General features: G+C 39.5%; 1 protein-coding gene across 1 annotated transcript in view; it reads left to right on the top strand.

Moving 5' to 3' along the window:
• DEPDC4 (DEP domain containing 4) overlaps window positions 1-23,931 on the top strand; it is a 362,627-nt gene that overhangs the window by 65,381 nt on the left and 273,315 nt on the right. Inside the window, exon 3 of the mRNA XM_044087899.1 lies at window positions 13,202-13,350. Within this exon, the coding sequence (XP_043943834.1) occupies window positions 13,202-13,350 (149 nt within the window). The remainder of the gene's footprint in view (window positions 1-13,201; window positions 13,351-23,931) is intronic.

The raw sequence follows: 23,931 nt of genomic DNA, 5'->3' as shown, positions 1-23,931 counted from the left end.
TTATTACATTGTACAAAATATTTCTGCAAATTAATTGCATACTCATTTAAGGAACCCATATTCGACTTCAAATGAATAAAGTATTGCAAAAGAAAAGAATAATCAAAATCAGTAACCACAGAATTCAAAGAGAACCTAAATCAACTTCTATGACAAAAAATCACACAAGCAATATACAATTGAATAATAAAGTACAGTAAAGTTGTTCTGACCATACAAGTCCTACAAACCAGACAAAAGTTGTAATTCCTTTGTCGCGTGGAATAGCTTCTTCTCATTATTGCTCGTAGTCGCACTTCTTCTTTTTAACACGAAAGATAAATAAATTGCAAACCAAGGTAGGATTATTTAGATATGCTCGGGATTTTCCTCTCTGCAGTCTGTGTAAACTTATAGCTGTCTAGGCCCCTTGGGGTGGCTAGAACTTGCTTGTCTAAAACCTGTACCTTTCTAACAACCAACAGTGAAATTAAAGGTAAAACGAAATATGAATCAAAGTAAATCTGGTTAACAAGCAGTCCCGTTCTACCTACAAACAGTGGAAAACAGTGATAACAAATTCAAATAAAACTTCTCTTACCAGTCAACTCCACAATAAATTGCAAACCAAGGTAGGATTGTTTTTAGATATGTTCCATAGTATCTGTATGCTTCCTGTAGAAGAACTTGTTCAGGGGAGTGGTTTGAATTGCCATGCTATGATGCCCCTTCCTTTCTCCTTTCTTCAGGCTGCTATGTTGATTGTGAATTCTCAGCTGATGATCTGAAGTACCACCATCATGTAATAGTTGATTGGCTAAAACTCAACATAAGCAAGACAAATTATGTGGCTATGCATGCCATAATCTGGGGCTTGAATTTTTTGGACTTGAACCGTTAAACTGTATATTGGGTGACAGACTGTATGTAATCTGTGTCTTGGTGTAGGGCCTTGAGTTTGTCCCTTATGACAAAATAATCTGCAAGGACTGGATGTCTGCTGTTAAGCCTTCATGTCTCTAAGGAATAATTATATCCTGGATGTTGGTGTCATCTTGTACCTGAGGACTTGACCATGGTCGTTTATGCCTTGGTCTGTTCTTGCTTGGACTGCTGAAATTCCCTGAGCTTGACTCTCCCTGGTTTAGAACTTGATTGAATTCAGGTCGTTCAGAACTTCACTTAATTTCTACTAACACGTACTGTTTATTGCCACCAAGTTGTGCTTTTTTTTTTTTGCCGGGGGGGACCTCTGATGCTATTTATATTTGGCCCTAAATGATATGGTTCCCCTCCACATGATAGATTTGATGGTAATTCCCCATTTAGGTAGCACCTTCTGCTCTGCCATCCTGGAGCTGTTAGTAGTTCATTTGTGTAGAGTCCTCTGGGATTCATTCATTTTCTTCCCAGGTTATACTTGTTTAGAATTTACTATCCCTGTGGCTTTGGGGAGTTCTTGATGCTGAGTAATTTCAAAAGGTCCTTATTTCATTCTATTTTAGTCAGCTTTTTAAATCTTGGCACTATCCATATTAAATGATACCTTAATTACAATCTTTCATAATTTTGTTTGGTATGTGATTTTACTTTACCTTGACAAATTTTACTTGTATATCAATTTTGGATTGTGTATTAAGTGTGTTACTGTGCAGTGCTCAATTTTAGACACTGGAAAAACTTCCTTTAGCAATTGCACAGAAGGGTTCCATCTTCAAAAGTAATAGTAATGTCATATGCTTTCTCTAAATCCACAAAGACCCAATGCAATTCCTTCTGACCCAAGGGACCCCCTGTTCTTTGCTTTTCTGAGTATTTATTAGTATGGATAGTGTCATTCTGGTGAGGATCATGTCTGGCTTTCTCCAGAAACATGAGCATATACTTTCCTTATTCAGGAGATACCCAGTGGGAACTTTGGTAAAGGCATTGGCATAATTTTGTAGGAAGGCTTGTGCACCTCAATCAACTTCCCTGCCAACATACATTGCATGCAGCTGCATTCTTATAGCAGCAGCCAGATGTCTGAGATTATTTCTGCACTTATCAATATTGTGGAAATAGTGGGTATCTGTAGGAGTCCATCACTAGAGCCAGAAGGAAAGTTTTTGTAGAAGAACTCAGGGTATGTAAATCAGGGGACATGATCCCAGTTGCAGATTTAAATGCTCCACACATTGACTAGAACCTATATTTTTATTAAGTGGTCTGTCCATACATTCATTCATCCGGGACCAATGTCTGGTTAAGTGACTTGCTCAAAACCATACAGTGGGCAAATGATGGCTGAAGGAATCAGATTCTGTACCACAGTTCACAGCCTTAACACTGTGTACCAACTTAGACTTCGACAGTAGATGACCACATGCCCTTGGAGAAAGTCCTCAAAAAAAAAAAAAAACTCTGCATGTCAGTAGTAAACCCTAGTGGAACAGCAAGTTATTAAAACTCGCAGCAGTTTGCTGTATGAAATAAAGATCATACCCCAAGGAGCTACTTACTTTATGGAAAAGGCTCTTTTAAAGTTGAGATGTGCAGTGAGAGCTGCTAAAAGGAGATAAAAGTGTAAGAAAACTGCATAGTTCATAATAAAAATCCTTTCTGCAAGTTATATAAAGGAATGTAGGCAAGAAAGCACCAACAATGTTCTAGGCAATGAAGACCAGATTAATGATAATGGTCTTACCAGTAAAATTTTAAAGTAATCTGGGGGAATGAATAAGGAATGTATAGAACTGGATGATAAAGGAGGTGCATGTCCCCTAATACTGTGTGAGTGGATAGTGGATGCACTGAATAATGGTCTTGGTCTTGCCAGCAGAATTTTAAAATTTATCTGGGGAAATGGGAAAGAACGTATAGAACTGATGATAAAGGAGGTGCATGTCCCCAATACTGTGTGAGGGATAGTGATGCACTGTACCAACAAGGCACTGAAAGTAATAAGGATTCTGCATGTGCCCCTCCTTGAACAACTCTCCTTGAACAGCAACACTTGCACTAATGCAAAGGAGAAAGCAAAACTAATCAAATATCTTTGGTGCTGCTCTTTTTGTATTGAAGAGAAATACATGCAAAGGAATCCGGACATGGAAAACTTTACAATGCAAAAAAAAATAAGACTATGGAAAACTAACTTCTCCATTACTGATCTCCTTTTCTAAATAAATAGAAACTGAGGTTATGGAATACCTCCAAAGTGAAGGATTCAGTGTTGAAAATCTAATTTAGAAGCACCACAACAGGATAGAGCAATGGAACCCCAAATTAAGGGGAAACCAGTGGAACAAGAAGCAACTGGTCAGGTGCCATATGAAGATATTTTGGAGTCTTCCACAGGAAACCCGTATAAATGTTCACTTGAAGCTGGACAGCAAAGGAAGGACCAGGAAACTGGAAACTCTGACGCAGTTAATGTTGAGTGATAGGTCAGTGAGTTCCCATATGACAGAGCAATGGATGAGACAGGATGAAATTGAAGAGAATGTGCCACAGGAAGCTCCACTAGAACTTTCTATAGAATGCCCGCAGGAAATGGAAAACAAAAAATGTGCCTTCAGTTTAGAAGAAGAGAAAGCTAAGAGAAAAGTTGCTTGACTTGCGATAGACATATTAAGATCAATGAAAGAAATAGACTGCAGAAGGTCAGTAAAACCCAAAAAGTCAGAAGTTTGATAAAACAAAATGAACACAGTAATTAGGACCATCCATAGAGATCCATGCGATATAACAGAAGTAAACAGGGTATATTACTGTGGAGCTAAATTAATATCTGATAAGTTGTACCACAAGAATGCAGGGTAGTGGGGGAGAATGCAGGGTAGTGAGCGAGGGAGAGAGAGGGGAGAAATCGAACACCATCCTGGAAGTATCAAACCGAGAAAACTATAAAGCGGCTAAGACGAGAAGCGTCATAGAAGAAGGAACAGATCAACAAAAATACTTAGATAGACGTGATAAAAGCAGTGCGCAGTATTAGAATAGATAGGATCTGTCATGCACTGTCACAAATAAACTAAAAATCTCAGCACAGGCAGAAAAACTTAGAAGATATGCAGATAAATATAAAGGAAAAGTACAAAATAAGCAATTTATTGATGACCCAAAAAAGTTTTATAGAGAATTGGGAAACGAGGTAAAAGGAATTGAAAGACCACCCAAAAAAGAAGAAATAGATTTTGGAGAGGTATCTTTCAAGATCCTGTGGAATATAACAAAGATGCTAAATAGAAAAAGTAAAAGAATAAGACATTTAAAGATACTTCATCCCATTTCATATCCTGTAACAGCCAGAGAGATTAAAACAAAGTTAAGAAAAGCCTCCAATTGGAAAACCCAGGCCCAGATGCAGTACCTAACTTCTAGGTAAAAGTATTAACATCTTTGCACTAAGATTTAACCATGAGTAAGAACTATTTGTATGCGCACCCCAAAAAGGCACCAACCTGGCTAACAGGAAAATCAGTGCTCCTTCTTGAGTGAACCTGCAAGCTACCTTAAAAATTCTAGACCAATAACTTGCCTTCCGATGAAGTACATACTATGCACTGGAATTCATTTCGAGGAAAACTCAATTATGGCAATAGAACAAAAGGGCAATAAAAGAAAGTCATGTAGAACAAAGGATCATTCGTTGTTAAAGTCCTAGTGGAGAACTGAAAAAGGGGAAGAATCTAAGTATGGCATGGATTGACTACAAAAAAAGCATTTGATAGTATCCCACATTCATGGATAAAAGTGTTTAAAAATGAATGATTCATCCTACACTGATCGACTGCATTACAGTAACCATAAAACAGTGGCAGACCACTTTTAAACCATGATGAAGGACAAATTATTATTCCAGGGATAAAAGGGGGATATTCCAGGGTGACTGTCACCATTGCTATTCTGCCTTGCCCTTAACCCATTAAACTGTCTACATAACATCTTAGGCCATGGCTTTAATTTAGAAAACAAAGTGTAAAGACTTCTTATCTTCTCTTTGATTTAAAACTGCATAGCTCATCAGTTGAGGAACTGAGAGCACAACTGCAAGTTGTCAAAACTTTTTCAGATGATATAAGAATGTTATTTGGACTTGATAAATGTGCAAAAGCAGCCTTTGAAGCAGGAAAAGTGCAGCACCAAAACACATCTGTTTGGCACAAGAATGTGATGTAAAAGAACTTGAGCAAGAGGGAGTGTATGAATATTTGGGAACTGATGAGGGATCAACAGTGAAACCTCAACAAATGCGTATAAAACTTAGGAATATTTTAGAAGACTTTAAATGAATCCTGAAAACAGTGCTGACATCTAGGAACAAAATCGAAGCTATAGATCAATTTGCTGCTCTTGTCCTAACTTACAGTTTTGGAGTGACTGACTGCCCTAAAACGTGTTGGATAAATTGGATAGGAAAACAAGGATGCTTCATGCTCAGCAAATAATTTTATAAAATCAGTACATACCAAGATTATATATTCCCCGTTCTGAAGGAGGGATTGGCCTCCTTGAAACTGATTACATGTATAGATCTGCAGTCGTGGGATTCTGCACATACATGCTGACTTCAAAAGACTCGCATGTAGTGAAAGTTTTGAAACATTAGGAGAATAAATCTAAGATGACTTCCCTGCTTAGGCTAGCACTAGCATATTGGCATCAAGCAGGAATGGAAATCAAACTAAAAGTGGATAAAAATCAGGCAGCGACTAAATGTGCCAAAAAACAAAAGAAAGAATATAAAGTGAAGGATCAGGTGAGAAGGCAAGAAATATGGAAAATACATAAATATAGTTGCAAGTATAGAAAACTTCTGGAAGAACCTCATGTTGATCCGGAATAAATGGAGGAATGGTTAAGGAGAGGAGAATTCAAAGCAAAAGATAAAAGGTTAATATTGGTGGCATAAGATAGTGGGCTACGTACATGTTGGTTTAGGGAGAAACAGACAAATGTACGTTTTATAAAACAATTTGAAACTGTTGCATGCCTTGTTGCTGGTTGTGACATACTAATGGCAGAAGGACTATATACTGAAAGGCATAATAATGTGGCAAGACTGTTGCACTGGGGGATTGTGCAACCTTGCGGTATTAAAGTGGCTGAAAAACACTGGAAATGTGAGCCACAAAGCATCATAGAAAATGATGGTCTTTGGGATCATCCATTACCAACAGTTCAAAAGATAGATGCTAGAAAACTGGATATAGTGCCCCATGAAAAGAAGACAAAAATAGCATTGATCACTGAAATCTCCACACCCAGTGACTACAGTGTCTTGCATACAGAGAGACAAAGTCGGAAAATATCAAGATTTGCAGGCAGAAACAAGAGCAATCTGGAAGAAAGATACCCAGACAGTCCCAATAGTAGTAGGAGTAACAGGCCTTGTAAAAAAAAATTAAAAAAATCTACAGTCCTATTTAGGTATGTTACCAATACATGTAACTCCGTACGAATTGCAGTAGTCATTACTGGGCACATTGCAGGTGCTGCAAAGAGCACTTCTGGCTGACATCAAAGATTGAAACAATACTAATTTCATGAACTTTAATCATACTTTGACTTTGACTTTGGGAATGGGGTCCATTTCTGTCATGGTATTACAAACCCAAAAGATATGGCGAAATTAAAAAGCAAAACACTAATACTAATAAGCTTATCTCAACAGACATTGTAGAGATCAGTCAAGCCTATAGGGCCTTTTTATATACTTCCATTTCACACCCATAGCTCCTTATGGTGTCCAGACCTTTTTTGGGCCTTAACTGAGTAACTTTACCATCTAATAATAAGCAGTATTAGAAAGGGAAAGTAGTTATTAACAAAATAACACACTAGTGATTTGCCATGTCCTGCACTAGAGAAATTAATCACTGTTTATCACTTATTCATATTTTCCTATTTATGTACATATTTTCATAATGGTGAGCCCTACGTGTTATTGAGAGGTGTGGTGTGGTATGCCATTGTGGGATTCAGGAAACTTCATTGTCATTGTCCATATAGATTACACTTAAGGGTGTCCTCAGGCAGGTGCAAGGGGGTGCACTTGCACCCCCCCCCCCCGGATCAGAGCCAGTTCCAGCACTAGTCTCACTGATTGGCCGGGAGATTAACTTTCTTTTCATTTAAAAAAATATATATACATGTTTTTTTTAAGGGCGTCCTTTGCATCTGGTCGCACAAACACAGGAGACAAATGTTTACATCTTCATCTTTCATGCGCGCGGAATTTGAATTCCAGAAGATGTTTGGACTGCGGGCGAATGGACAAGTTAGAGATAGGTGTGTGCATGTATCTGTTTAAGTGTTTAAGAGGTGTGCGTGTTTAAGAAGTAGGTAGGTAAGGGTGTGTGTGTGTGTGTGTGTGTGTGTGTGTGTGTGTGTGTGTGTGTGTGTGTGTGTGTGTGATTTTAGTATCCTTCTTTTCAGAGGCATTGGTAGCAAATTATGACATTCTGGTAAGTGTTATCCACATGGATTTGTCAAATGCATTTGATTCTGTGAAAATTCCTCTATAATGAAATCCCTACAAGATAGGGGACAGAACATGTATTTGAATTGACAGGAAGCTGCCTTCAAGATAAAGGGTATCAGTTGTAGAGTCAGTATATATGAATATAGTATACCAAGTACAGTACAGTACAGTACTGCAGGGATCGATGGAGGCCATATTTAATGTCTTTTTGTTAGACAATAAATGTAGCAAAATTTGCTGAAGACCTGAAACTAGTAAGTATGGTAATAATAGTAAAGGCTCGGTCAGTATTTCAAATTTATGTAGATGAGTTGTTTAAATGGGCATCAATGAATAAAGTTTCTTGAGATTAATGGGTACTTGCGTATTATCGCAACCAGATTTTCCCGGTTGCGATTTTCGCTTACTTCAGTAGAAACGGGGCCATGAAACACTGGAAGGTGGTATTCAGGTTCTGTATTGGTGGGGGATAACTTTGGATTTCCTCTGGAAATAGAAAGAGTGGAGAAAACCCTCTTCCTATATTTTGCATGCGTGTTGCACACTTGAAATGTCATGCCTGCTGTCGGTGTGATGAACGAATTGTATTCACTGTGTGGAAGGAATCCTTCAGAGAAGGCAAACACAGACAGAAGTGATGGTTTTGTTGACCTTTATTTTTTTGACAATTTGTGAATATAATAATGGTTAAAAGTAAGCAAGTGTAGCTAAAACAATTGCTCAGTGCCTGTGTTTGATTTCTCTGAAGAATTCCTTCTACAAGTTAAAAAAAATACAAACGAGAGTATGATAGCAGCCATGAAAACTGTAGCGTGTGTGTGTAAAATGCAAAAAACAGGAAGAGGGTTTTCTCCACGGTTTCTGTTCCTGAAGGTAATCCGAAGACATACCGAGTCTGATTACCACCTTATAGTAAATGTAAACATTTTGGGCAGTACTACACATTTACGAAGACGGTCTCAATTGTTTCATGCACTCCTATCTGTGCTGGTATGCGCATTTCGCAACTGAGAAAATCTGGTTGCGATAATACGCAAGTACCGATTAATGTACACGAGCAAGGAGAATTATAAATTTCCATGTGGACTAGACAGTGAGATTGTCAGTTTGTGATTGTTTTGAAAATCTGAAGATTTCAATAACGAACACTCTGAGCTTTGCAAGACAAAGTAAGAGGCAGTTTAGATAGAGCTATGGTATCAAGATATTATGTTGCATGGCCTCGCATTCTTTACACTAGACAAAGTATTGTCAGGCCATACTGGAGTATGATAACTGCTTTTGCAATTATAATACAGGATAATTTAAATCATTAGAAAGTGTTGCAAGATGATTTACTGGTTGTGTCACAAGATGATTTACTGTTGTAAAATCATTTATATGGGAAGAAAGACTAAAAAAAAAAATCTATATTTTGTTTTATAGGAGTGAACTGAGTTGAGTTTAAATAAAAAGAATTTTCTGACCCATTGCATTTCAAATGAGAATTTAAAACATTAACATTATGGTACACTTATGATCCAGCCCATTGTTTTCTACTGTGCCTATTTTCTATGAAGTGTATATGTAGTCGAATACATTTTTCAATGCTGCCTGTGCCTTTTATGTTCTTTTACCGTTTCCCTGTGCACATTGTATTTATACTCAGCTTTGTTGCTGCTACTATGTAGTGCATGGAGTGCTGTGATTATGCTTGATATTGCGAAAGAGGTAAACCAGTTCAGCTCTTATAGCACAAGACCTGATCTTAACAATTGCATTTCACTAGGTAATTAAAACTTCCAGTACTGGCCAGCAAAGACAAGAGTCAAAATTTAATAACACAATTCTTTCCTGCCTGCTGTCTGTAGTATCTTTCCCTGACTTTCCTATGCAAGGCATGTTACGCTGTCTGCTTTACAACATTGAGCGCTGGCAAAACACTTTATGCCTTTTTTTTTTTTTTTTTAAACTAGTAGTACGTGAAAAAAAAATAAAGCTCCATGCATTGCAAAGAATTATGACTGGGTCTCTGATAATCCTTTATTATGTGTTCTCAACATGGATGCCAAGCTTCACCTCTCGAGCTTCACTGTCTAGGTGAATTTCTTGGCATGTATGTCTTGAACACATAATATGTCATTTATGATCAGAGACCCATTATACTCCTCTGTTAGTAACCTGGTGTGAGCTTGCAGTTGGTCAAATTGTGATCAGTGCTGTACCCCATTAAAAGTAAACTCTGCTATATAAATGATTGATAAAATGAATCCATCAGAGTAACTTTTTAGATGCAACATTTCTGGTCCATAATAAGTTCACTAAGAATGTCTTTTTTTGGTAAATAATGAATGAACAAGGAAGAAGAGAAAAGTACAGAAGCCTTTAAGGGTAGGGCAAGAAGGCAATGGGACAAACTACCATTAACGATTAGGCAATTTAAAAGCTTATTGATCTTCAAAAAGGAAATCATTCTATAGTTTTGTGTGACAGCCTTTTAGACCATCTCATCATGGATATTGGCTAGAAATCTCTTGCATCTTTGTCTTACTATTGAACGTAGTAGCCACTTTGCCTTTTTTAGTTGTAAAAATGCCATAAGAGTTTCTCAAGATATTTGCAGAGGCCATAGTCTGTATCTTTACATCTTTATTTAGTACAGTGGGTTTATAACTCCAGCATGTGTTATACTTGTTGAGATTAGTGAGCAAGACTAGTATAACTTCATTCTTCCATAGCCATCTCAGTAGCCACCTGTTTATACCATGCTAACGGTTGTACCAGTGTACATTTTGCTGCTATTGTTGCAATGATCCACTGGAAGGCTGTGTGACCCTGTGTCCTTGTTATGCATTTGGTGCACATCTCCCATTATTTCATCCATGGCCAATGGATCATTCAGCCTGTGAAAGCTTATTGATTCTCTTTGCCTTTTTCTCATTCCTTCCTGTTTTATTACCATACTGTATGCAGAAATAGTGACAAAAACACTTTTTATTAATTTGATTGTGCGACTTGGATGGATGCTTAATAACAACCTAAATGTCCCAAGTTTGGTTATTTGGTAGGGCACTGGGTGAGTTGAGGGTGTAGTTTTGAAAGATGAGCTCTTGTGTTCTCTGTTAAGCAATAAGGAGTTAAGCCACATTGGAAAATGTTTAACTGTATGGATGGAGGTCTTGCTTAACTGGTTCTCCTCTCTAAGGAAGGGAGAACAAATGGGCCTTATTGCCCACTAGAGGGCTGATGGCTAGTATGCATCAGGGAATAAACATAAGCTAAAAAAGATACTTGGATTGGCACCTATGTCCCTAATGGACAAAGGTAGCCTGTAAATCTTCCAAGCCCCTGCTTACACTTATCAAGGGTACCAGAACTTGTCAGATTATTGAAATGCATAGCTAGGCTATTAACGCTGTCCTGTTTACAACTGTTTTGTCTTCCTCATTTGTCCTATCATCTTGTATAGTCTTTTTCAACCTGTATGTTCTGTAGCCCGTCTACCAGCATATGTCCAGATTTTGCTCCTGTTGGCTAGCGTTTCATTTTCTGGTATTTCTTCTGCTACAATAACAAGCTGTTAATCTGAAATATCAGATGACTAAACTTCAGTATCCATGTCAGAATCCATATACGTTCTATTAACTCTTCTAGCTGAGCTGCATTTCTCTCTCTCTCTCTCTCTCATTCTGTTTTTCTTTTCTTTTTTTTTTCTTTTCTCAATAACATGGCATGTAATCTTCCTCCGAGACATTGAGACATTTGTAAATGTTATCTACCATAAGATCAGCTTTACTGGTGTTCTAGTTTAAAAACCTCTAGCTAGTCTTTCAACCTGCTGTTTAACCTCTGGGTCTTTCAACAACCAGCTGCTAAACTGCCACCAATTAGGCCACCCACCAACAAATGTAAGGATGTAACTGCCGGATGAAAATTGGAGAGCCCAGAAGGACTTGCCTCTTTGTGTTACAGCAGGGACCCAGTTCTGTAAAGAACTAGCTAATATCTTTGCTGCTATACAGCTGGGAAAATGACTACATTTCAGTATCCATGGATGACTGAACTGTTTTTTGTTGGACAGAATTTTTGAACTTGTGTGGAGACTGGCCTAACTTTTGACTAACATGTATCCATTGTGGAGACTGGCCTAACTTTTGACCAACATGTATCCATTGTCATAAGAAAGTCCTTCTGTGTCGCGTAGCTTATAAACAAAGGGATTATGTCTACATCTAGGGATGCCATTTATCAACAAAACCTGGTGTCCCCATAAGGGCACTCAGTTGTGCACACGTCTGAGAATTCTTATCCCATCCTTAGTAAAAATATTCTGCACTATCCGTGAAAGTATTTGTAGTGACTCTGTCAGGAAGATTTGAGTTTTATATGTACTATGGGAATTTTTAAAGTCTGCCAAATCATTACACTCCCAAAAATATGTTCCCAGTTACCATGTTCTTCCCCATCACACCTCCAGCATTTGCAATCTACGTGAGGAAAAATTCTTTGGAGTCTGCTTGGAGTATAAAAATGCCTGTGCAAACACATCAAGGAAATATCCTAAATCTTCTGGATTTTGCATATTTGGGAGACATACATGTGTCCTCCCATTGTTTCTTTGTGAATTGCTTATCTAATATTTCTCTGGTCCAAACCTTTCTAACCTTCTAAGATTGTAATTGTTAAACTGCAGGCCAATAATTTTAGTAATCATCTTAATTTTTCATTTAAAGCATAGTGTTTTTTTTTTTATCCCAAACCATTTCATTATTGCCTCAGCTACCTTTTTTCCAAGACATACCAGGTATATAGCCAAAAATTTCAGTTTTTGTGCTGAGTAGCTCAAACTGCTTACTCCACCTCACCTCGTATTAAAAATGCACACATCATCACAGATGTTTCCACAAGCACTGTTGCTCCTGTATTCATAAAATTTGATTTTTAGATTGGCAGTCTTCTCATTAAGTAAGTTATGTATGTAACAATGTTGTAGACTTGAATTTGTGATAATATCTTCTGGTCTCCATACATTAGACTTTCTGAGCAGATCTCTGAATAACGTGTATTCAGTTGAGAACAAATGAGTATGCCTGCCTACACTCTTGGGTACAATGTACAGTGAAGTCCCAAAAGATGATTTGAGTCACTGTGCAAAAGGGAATTTCCTGTAACACATGGCATGCTTTCACTGCTTATGTGTGTTTTGCTGAAGTTAAAAACTTAAGCTGAGCATTACTCCACAAACTCTTGAAAATCACACATTTAAGCTGCTACTTACTATGGCAGACACTGTGGCTTTGGTAATTCTCCATATATTACTACAATCCTAGCCTTCTGACTTGTACTGTCATGACATCAGCATGTTTTCTTATTTTTTCATATCACTAACTCTAAACTTGTAACGCACATTTTTACAGATGCTTGCCTGATGGTTTTTCCTCTGATGGTTTGATGTCTTTGAAAGAATTCTAAAGTCTGTATTGAGACTGCTTGTAGGAGCCAACTCCTACTATAATTCCTGGACATGCAGAATACGTTTTCACAGAAAGGGTTGTTGATCTGTGGAATGGGCAAGCAGAATGTTTGACAAGACTGGTAGAGGAATAGGTGCGAAAGGTAGGAAGGGAGGATAGACATGATGGAAAACTAGATGTTATTGTCTCCTACTATTATTCAAATATAACAGTTTTTCACTCAAGTTATGATTCATAAAAAAAGAATACACTGTGTTGTAGCTGAATATATAGCTTCAAGTTGGCTTTTATTTCTCTTTAGATGTGAACAAGGGACAACAATTTCAAACCCACTAGCTTTGGAATCATCTGATGAAAGAATTGAGAAGCTTTTAGAAACTATTAACTTGCCACCTTCATTGCCTTCTAACATTGAAGTGAATGGACGAGCTAATGTACTTTCAAAGAAAGGTTGGTATGCTAATTTACATGTAACCCTATACAAAACTACTGTATTGAGCCATGAGGTCCACCTCTCTAGCATCCCCGCGGCTGTAATCTATGATGCAGTTCCCATCGGATGTGTGCTGTGTATCTTCAGCATTGCTAATTGTAAAATCTGCTTAGCAAGTCTTGGTGATTTTCTTCCACTAATATATGCCAAGCAGCTGAACAATAGTCTCGCACTTTTGAAACTTTTCTAATATTTTAGATGGTGCCTTCTTTATTCACTCTGCTGTTTGAAAATGCAACTTCTTTTAGTCCTAATAAATAAGTTTAATGTTGCTACTAAGCATATACATGCTGTATATGTTGTTGTGTCAATCAGTTTACTTCATTCTTTGCTCTTTAGTATGATCTGGATCTGATTTTAATGTTGGCAGTATTACCCATTAGTCTGACAGAATTATTTAAACCCCACTTGATTATGCAGCATACGTAGATGAGGATGTACACTGCAAAGACAGTTGTGTGTCAAACACTTGGAAATAAGTGGGTATGCATTGTGGGAGGTAAGGCTTAATGAAAAATTTGCCCCCTTGGTTACACATCTGCCTTTACTCCCAGTTCACTTGAATGTCATTCTAGGAAATGAGTGGGCCAAAGGACAGTGTCTCCAAGGAGAGAAAACAAGTCTGTTGAGCAACTGGGATGGTATGACTTGATGGCCAGCAGGGTGGATGGGCAACCCTCCACTCCCCAAAAACAATACAATTCTGCTGCTGCAGGTCACAGAAGGTGCTTTGGTCTGTGTCAGGAATCTTGTGTTTATATTCACAACCAAATCCCAGCAGTCATTGTTTGTTTTTCTCCCAAGGGAAGCACTGAAAAATATCGAATTGTTAGACCAAGTGCCAGAGGGACAGTTATGACACCTTGAAGGCCCTGTCACCCTCAGAATTCATGTTAGCCTCCCCTTTAGAGATGTATGAGTCTTCTGATGTGAAAAGCAAGACAGCATGTACTGGTATTGTCCATAACAGAGTTACCTGACTGAACCTCCTCCTATTTCTAGAGGGTATTATAGTGTCTTTCATAGATTTTTGAGGTTAACACTGAGATGGATGCTCCAGGCTTGTGACCAGTGTCTTATTGCAGCAGGGAAATATGCTCCCCAGCAGGAAACTAGGATAGATTTTCAGGCCCCTGCACTAGAATGCACAAAGGCTGCCAGGGACCTTGGCTTCATCCATCCCAGCAGGCATAAGGCAGGTGCAGCAGTCTGACCAACAAGGATTCTTTACAGCAGCTAGAATGGGAAATGCTGACTGTTCCAGGGGTTTTGACATGGTCAAAGCAGTGCGAGTATCCAGTTCTGAGGAGATTGCCAACAGCTTGCTTGGTCATTTCTCATAATCCTGTGTCTTCTATAAAAGAAGTCATCCAGCCTGTCCTATCAATAGACTGGCAAGGTTGCATTTATTATGTCCTTTTCTTTTTAATAACAAAGATAACCCGGGATTCAAGAACAGTTCCGAATCTCAACAGCCTGAACCTCGTCCCACAAATCATTTACCTTGCAATGTTTATCCTCCAGTTACTTAACTCTTTTCCCCATCTTTTATAGATAACATTGGTTGCAATCTTTGGACATTCATATTGTCTTCCTGTGCTTGGAAGGCTCCTTACTGGAGTTCACAACTTCTTTATACTGCCAGTTGTGCTTTTTTCACAGGTCAGGATTTTTGCTGTTTATATTAATGTAATTGTTTTGAGATTACCTAGTGATCAAGTTCAGATCGTCCTGTGCTTCTACAAGCCTGGAGCATAAATAGATGGTATATTTCCAGAAGCCGCAACTTTCTCAAAAACCCAGGTATTCACTGCAGTCATTACACCTTTTTGCCAAAGGTGTTTTCCCAGTCTAGAGACTACAAGACATCCTCGTATTAGACTAGTTTCTGCCATTACTAGACAGTTGTCCAGTACAGCAGGACTCGTGCATTCTTGTTCTGATAAGACTTCATTTCCATCATTCTGCTTACCTGCCAGCACATGTACCGTTTGCAGGTGACCTAGACATCTCACTTACTGCTGGAGAGAAGCTTGGTAGATGATTCAGCTACCAGAACTGTATTGCAAAACGGGTTCTTCCTTCCTCCTCCTCCTCAGTCATTTAGTGCTCATATCAAATGCCTCAAGTCTGTGTTGATCAGTTCACTTGGCACAACACGTGGAATACACTGTTTCTTCCACTCAGCGAATATATCCGGACTAGATCAATCAAGTTAGGCTTACAACAGCTTCTCCCATTTCTGATATGGGGATACCTCTGGGTATAGTCCGGTTCAGTGGTGGTAGTATGACATATTGGTAAAAATAGATGGTATGAGTTTCTATGCATTTACCAGGTGGTAGTGTTTGTCAGGGAGTTGTTTTTAAAGCCAGAATACATTCTTCAGTGCTCTACAGAGTTGGCTGGTTCACTTACACAGTGACTTGGTAGAAAAACTTTGTCCTCATGAGTGGACACTAAATGGACTGGATTTTCCATAAATGGATTATACAAATACAAACCCATAAGAGCCTCCAGTGAATGTATTATGAGCAAGGTCTGTATCACTTCTCTTCCTTCCCTTTGGAACTTTACTGTGGATATGTTACAGCACACCTGAACAAATGTCCTTGTTATGCTCTTTAACAACTTCCCCTAATTCTCTCTCCCCCTAATTCTCTCTCCATTTCATTAGTCAAAAGCAGGTCCTGGCCACCACGCTGAACAGCTTCAAAACTTTTATTTAAAACGCAATTAAAAACACAGGAATGAGCGTTTTCGGGACCAAGCCCTTCTTCAGATACAAAACTCAAATGAAATTGCAGTTTGTATGTAGCTCTTCAGTTAACATTCAGTACCGCACCCTCATTTTCTTTAGTGCAGGTCTTAACGGTATAACCCCATAAACCTGAGGTTTTGTATGCTGCTAACTCAATGATCCCTTTAGTTTCATTCAACTCTGTCTTATCAGTCACCTCCCCTTTTGTTTTTATTTACACATTGTATAACCATAAACTTAAAACTTATGATTTTCATACTTCGAAATGTGCTGGAAAAGTGCATTATGTTCAGGCTCTAGACTGATCAGGTGAAATTCTATCAACTTGCCCTCTTACTAAACCATTGAACATATATGTCACGTACATGTACACAGGATACACATTTTGAACAAGAATTAGACAAGTTAGAAAGTAACCTATGTCGAAGGGGATACAATGAAAATAGAGTTAAAGATGCTAATTCTAAAAGTAAGCAATACAGAAGTAATAGGTCTAGACCTTGGTTCTCCCATAGACAACAGAATGGAATACCTGTTAAGTCTAGAGCCTCACAGATGGATAATGTGAGGCTGTTAACATATAGTAATAACACAGGGGGAATATGTGGTATAATAAAACAGAGTTGGAATGTTTTGCTGACGGATGAAAAAATAGCCAAGGTAGTGGGAGAAAACACAGTTTTTGGCTTTAGAAGAAGTAAAAATCTGAAGGATTTATTATGTCGTGAAGGGAAGATAGAAAAAAAGTAGGAACATTTTTTCACAATGTGCAGGTATACGAAAGTGCAGAAATTGCAAAGCATGTGAGTATATTGTGGAGGCAGAATCCTATGTACACCCTGTATCAGGAAAACAAAATTGTTTTGATTTGTATGCAGATTGTAGAACAAAGAATGTTGTTTACTTGGCTGTCTGTCTGGACTGCAACTCATTCTATGTAGGAAAAACTAACTGCATGCTATAAAACAGAATTTTGAACCATTTGTCCTCTGTAAGATAAAACATAAACATAATGCAAATTTTCCAGCACATTTCTAAGTATGAAGATCATAAGTTTGTTTATGGTTATAAAATGTGTAAACAAAAACAAAAGAGGTGATTTGATGATACAGAGTTGAATGAAACTAAATGGTTCATTGAGCTAGCAGCATACAAAACCTCAGGTTTATGGGGTAATACCATTAAGACCTGCACTAAAGAAAATGAGAGTGCGGTACTGAATGTTAACTGAAGAGGTATATAAAAACTGCAGTTTCATTTGAGTTTTTTGTATCTGAAGAAGGGCTTGGTCCCGAAAGCGCTCATTCCTGTGTTTTTAATTGTATTTTAAAAAGTTTTGAAGCTGTTCAGCGTGGTGGCCAGTACCTGCTTTTTTACTCTTTTTCCTTTGGAAACTTTGTGGGCAGGCAGCCTTTGGTGGAGTATCTACAGTTCTTTTTGGTTCCATTTCATTAGTCATCAGCTTTGTCCTTCTGCTAGCCTTTTTCAGGCCTTGTCAGTCATGGTATCCACAGATTCCAACCTTCGGGTTACATCCCAATGGGAACTTGCTTGATCAAGGAATTCATTGTAGGAATTCATTGTTGGACCTGTCAGGACCATATTCCATTCTTAAAATACTCCCTCATGACTTGAGTAAGAAATTAGTACGTTTCTTACTTTTGCTTAATAGTTGGTGGTCTTTCTTCCACATCTTTGTGATCCATCCTTGCCTGTAGAATGCCATTCATCTTTGTTAACATTGGGTTTTAATTACTCTGCCAGTAAGTTACACATTTGACTATCTCCATCTTCCACGAAGGTGACACTTTTTCTGACATCCTTTTAAATTTGCAGAAACCCTCTTACAAAGCATTTTCCATTTTTTAAATGACTTTTAATAAATTATCACTTAGGTTATAGTCACACAAAACAAATGAGCATTTTTTGCATTTATACACATTATACATGACAAACTGGTTTTAGTCCAACATTACATGCATTGCTCAATTCCTGAATTTCCTGAACACTATACTGCATGTATTATTCTCACCAAGTTCTATTTATTTCTCTGTAATTTGCTCCTTCCTTTTCTTAGAAGCTCCATTTAATTTTCTGTTTCTAGTAGTTTTTCTTTTGACAGCCAGTGAATGAAACTTGAAAATGAACCTATGTCTAGGTAATTCAGATCCTGTGTCCCAGTTCAAAAGAATAATTTCCTTAGTTACAACCATATGTTCTAGAGTACTCTCTAGGGAATTTTTAAAAATCTGCCAACTCATTACACACCCAAAAATATGTTCCCAGTGACCTCCTTCCCCATTGCACTCTAACATTTTCTATCTACCTGAGGAAAATTCTTTAAAGTCTGCTTAGGGTATTCAAATTCATATGTAATGTGTAACTTGTCAGTTTCACATTTAATTTCAAATATTTTATCATTTATATTTTTCAGATATAAATTTGAAATTCAGACAAGCAACATAACAAAACTTTGATATAATAAAGGCAATGACTCAGCGTCTATGTGGAAGAAAGGGTTGGTAGTCACTACCACATATCCATTTGAAATGTAAAGATTACTGTGATATCTGGGCACATTTCCATATAAAGTCAATGGTTCACAAGATCATTGTTTGAAAATGGACCAAGTACTGACCCAGTTATTTTTTTACAGCAAAATATTCTTATGCAGAATGTGACAACAGAAAATATTCTTATGAGAATGTAAAAAGAAGAGCAGCACTACATACACCTCCATCTCCAAATGCTGATAAGATCAAAAGCAAGCAACTGTTGAATGTTTAAAATGACTGAATGTTATTTAAAAATGAGCATGCTAATTGTACAGCCCAACCAGCATGCCTGTTGTAATTTCAGTGTATACCAATAGAAAAAATTCCGTCCACTGAAGTACCATTGAGCATCCACACTTTATGTTGGTAAATGCTGAAGGACAGCACAAAGTACGAGAAGAGTCAGGTTCACTTGACAAAACTAAACAATCAGAAACTTGCCTGATTTTCCTTGTATTTGTGTGCTGTACCTTGTAAAATATCGTCAGTTTAAAAAAAAAACTGTGGGGACTCAGGCTGGTGGCTTGGATGATCCAAAATTCATTCCCCTCAAGCACCTTTTTTGTAAAGGCATGCTGTGTATGATGCCCATCCACTGGCCCAGTAGTTAATGAGCCTCAGTCCTCACCACTAGCACCAGTGAGGGGCATGCACGTTGGGAAGGATAACAAGTACACACACAGTAAAGTACAGTGTCCCTTAAGAGCACACAGAGATCACAGTCTGTGGATGGTTTCTCCCTTTCTCTCCAGATCCCCAATAAGACTCTCCACTGGCACAGCTATAGAGTGGAGTCCTTAGCCAGGGTTCCAAGCCAAGTCCTCCCAGCACTCCGTTTGTCCAACCAGTGCTTAGTGTTCCTACCAAAGAAGCTGACACACACACACACACACACACACACACACACACACACACACACACACACACACACACACACACACACACACACACACTTTGAGATATGATTTGTATACAAACACACACACTCCTGGGGAAGGCTTGCACAGGTTCACTAGGTGTGCCCCTTCTGTCCAGGCTATAAGGTAGTAATCCACTGCCACCAGAACCCCTACTTGTCAGCTACTATAAGGCCCTTCCCAAAGAGTTACCAATGTTGCTGTCTATTGGAGTGGCTTAGTACAGTATCTCTATATACATGCAAGTACTCTAGAGCTTAAATGATCTCTATCCAAAATGGCCACAGTTTAAAGATTTAAAATATTTAATAATAATTAATAAAAACACAAGACACATCTCCTCAATTTAACACAGTGCTAATCAAGAGTTCAGACACAGAACTTTAAAACCATACTGTAGGATAGTCTGACATAAATATAGAAAATAGTAAGATTAGACTAGCTATCTATTTCTAAGAGAAATACTAAAGTCTAAGATCCTACTTGCATACAGAGCAAGCAAGTGCTGGTGAGTGGATGTTCTGAAGACAAATGCAAAATGCTCTCTTTCTCTCTCAGAGCTCTTAAAATTATAATACATCACTGCTGACTCATTTTAGATTACATCATTCTTGACACTTCTCTGGCTCCCAGGCTACCAGAAACTCTAAGTTTACATTTCTTAGTAAGCTTGGACCTTGTCAGGAAGCAATAGCATTAAAAGACATTATACATGTAAAATGTAGCAATTAACTCTTGTCCTAAGACAATATAAAGGATTCCTTCATCCCAGACATCCTGTCTTGAAGCCCCGAGATCAAACAGTCATAAAATGCTTTGTTATCCGCTTTCTTCCAGTAGGGTGGACTGTGGTTACATTTTTGAAGTTCAGAACATATAACACAGTTTTTTTTTTACATTTAGTTTTCTTACATTTGTAAAACAGCCTGTGGATTATATTAATATTTACAATGATATAAAATTATCTACATAATTCTGTCTAGCTGGGCTGGCAGCCTTTCAGTTTTTCACACCACCCCCCGAGAACTCTAGCTAGTTTTTCAAGTGACCCTTGAAAAACGTTGCTTGAGAGGGTTAGGTTTATCTGAGGATAATTTACCTCATTCCCTGTCTTGAGAGCACATCTGCGTTGGCATTGCTAATCCCACTGTCGTGCTGCACTGACAAGTATGCTCACAACCCTGGGCTCCATCTTAGCAACTTGGCATTTTGCTGGCTTTCTCGGTATAACCATGTTGGGGGATTGTGATCTGTAAGCACAGTGAATTTCCTTCATACAGACCAGGCTGAAGTTTCTGCAGTGCCCACACTATGGCTAGACATTACTTTTCTACATCTGCATAGCATTCCTGCCTGGGTTGGAGCCTATGACTGAGAAAAACCACTGGGTGCTCTTCTCCTTCTGAAGAAATCTGGCTAAGTACAGCCCCCACCCTATGGTTCAAAGCATCCACCTGCACAACAAATTATTTGCTGTAATCTGGACTGGCTAATACAGGGAGTACTCCCAAAGCTTCTTTAAGCTTCTGGAATGCCTGCTCACATGCTGGGGTCCACACTACCTTATCTGGCCTCTTTTTCATTGTCAGGTCTGTGAGGGGAGCAGCTATGGTACTATAACTGGGGACAAACTTTCTGTAGTACCCTGCTGTCCCCAAGAATGCCCTCACCTGCTTTTTTTTTTGTAGCAGGTGCAGGTCATGCCTGAATGGCTTCTACTTTGGCAGGTTCTGGCCTGATCTTACCACTCCCCACTCTATGTCCCAGGTAGGAGACCTCTGCCATACCCACCTGACATTTGCTTGGCTTAATGGTCTGCCCTGCCCTCTGTAGTTTGCCCAGCACCTCTCTGATGTGTTGAAGGTACTCTTGCCAGGAATGGCTGGAAATGGCAATATCATCTAGGTAAGCAAGGGCAAACCCTCCTGCTAGGATATGATCTACCAGCCTCTGGAAAGTTGCTGGGGCATTTTTCATCCCAAAGGGCTTTGTACAATTTTGTGAATTTGTACAAGCCAGAAGGAGTTGCAAAGGCTGACCTGTCTCTAGCACTGGGAATCAAGTGAACCTGCCAGTAACCCGTGGTAAGATACTTAGCCCCACCCAGCTGCTCTAGGGCCTCATCTGCCGTAGGCATGGGGTAAGCATCTGACTCTGCGTGACTATTTAATTTTCATGTAGTCCACAAAGAACCTGGTGATGCCATCCTTCTTTGGCACCAGCACCACTGGGGAGGCCCATGGAGTGTTGAACTCTTGAATTACCCCTATTTCCAACATTTCCTGTATCTCCTTCCTCAGAGTCTGACTCTCTTAGGCACCCTAGAAGAGGCCTGCCTAATAGGCCTTTGGGGTCCTGTATCTACCTGGTTGCTGCACCAGGTGAGTGCACCCTGATTTCCCAGTGAACATGTCCCCAAACTCCTGTAACACCGCTCAGATTTCTCTAAGCTGGGTAGGAGATTGCTGCTGGGACATTGCTACCCCTTCCATTGAGGTGTCAGTCGAGCCTCACTGAGGAGATCAGTCACCAGATCTCCCTCAGATGACTCCTGCAATCTACTGCAAATACTCAGCATAAGGGCCTCCCTATCATGGTAAGGTTTCATCATGTTACCATGGTACAATTTGTGCTCCTGCCTCCTGCCTTAGCAGTTCCACCATGTAGTTAACATCACTTACCTTTCTTATCACCTTGTGGGGTCCCTCCCCAAGCTGCTTGCAGCTTGTTGTGTGTGACAGGGATAAGAACCATTACCTGCTGCCCTGTAGCATACTCTCTCTAGCTCGAGCATTCCTGTCATACCAGACCTTTTTCTGCTGTTGGGCTTCTGCCAGGTTCTCCTGGGCCAAGCCCATGAGTTCCCTGAGCCTCGTCCTGAGGTTTGGGACATATACCACAACAGACTCCTTGTGAGATTCACACTCGCCTTCCCACTCATCTCGAATTGAATCTAGAGGTTTCCTCACCCTATGCCCATATAGCAACTCAAAGGGTGAAAAACCTGTGGATTCCTGGAGACCTTTTTGTAAGCAAACAGATGGGGCGAATATTTGTCCTACTCCCTCTTACACTGGTCAGCAAATGCCCATAGCATGGACTCGATTGTAGAATTTAACCTCTCAACAAGACCATTAGTCTGTGGATGGTATGGGGTGGTCTTTAGATGCTTCACCCCACAGTACTTTGACAGACAAGCCAGCAGGTTTGACATGAAATTGGCTCCTCTGTCAGTCAGTATTTCTTTTGGGAAACCTACCCTGCTGAAAACCTCTAACAAAGCATTTGCCACCTTTTCCGCCTCAATGGAGGACAAAGCCACTGGCTCAGGGTATCTTGTAGCATAATCTACTACCACTAGGATATACTTTTTCCCTGTGGAACTTGGGGTCCTCGGAGGCCCCACAATATCCATAGCTACCCTCTGAAATGGCTCCTCAATCACAGGCAAAGGCATCAAAGGAGTTCTCACCTTGTCTACTTCCTTGCCTACCTTTTGGCACTATTCACAGGTACTGAAGTACCCTGTTAAATCTCTGGAAATTCCAGGTCAATAGAAGCTCTGCATAATACGTCTCTTTGCAGGTCACATGGGCATAAAATGTACAAAGGGAATATCATGGGCTATGGCTAGAAGCGCCAGACTGTAGGCTCTAGGCACTACTAACTGCTGTATCCTCTCACCTTGTGTCCCTCAGGGGTCCACTCTCTATACAGTAACCCTTTGTACCAGTATACAGACCCCCCCCTTGAGAATCAGGTGCCTCACTAGCTACCTGCCTCGGGTCTTGCATTGTAGGGTCTTTGAGCCGAGCCTCTCTCAACTCTCTCTTGATAACCCTTCCTAGCTCCCCTTCCACAGGAAGTCTGGCATCCTCTGACAGCAGTGCCTCACTGTCAGCCTGGGTACTACTACTCACCTCTACCTTTGCAGTCACTCTGTCCAAGGGACCATCAGTACCCACAAGCAGCTGTGGCTCACCTTCAGTCTCACTACTACAGCGTAGCTTCCTTCCCTGAAGTAACCACATCACTAGTCCTGGCTGCAAGTGTGCAGTCTGTCTGGGTCTCCGCCAGGCTACCAGACCCACATGCTTGTTTCTAAGTCTGACTGCATGAGCACATGGTACTGCATTATCAAACTCATTCCCTATCGGGACATCTGCCGGGATATCTTCAAACACACCTACTTGCTGCCTTCCTTTTCCACCCTCCCAGTGAAGGTGAACCCTAACCAAAGGTATTTGAAATGGGGTCCTTCTTAAAGCTCTGACTGGAGTAGACTGCCCAGGCAAGTAGTGCTCC

Source organism: Protopterus annectens, chromosome 11.part0 (genome assembly GCF_019279795.1).
Source record: "Protopterus annectens isolate FY-2018-M chromosome 11.part0, PAN1.0, whole genome shotgun sequence".
NCBI lineage: Eukaryota > Metazoa > Chordata > Ceratodontiformes > Protopteridae > Protopterus > Protopterus annectens.
Note: the sequence above shows the minus strand (reverse complement) of the source record. Positions and strands in the feature narration are given on the sequence as shown.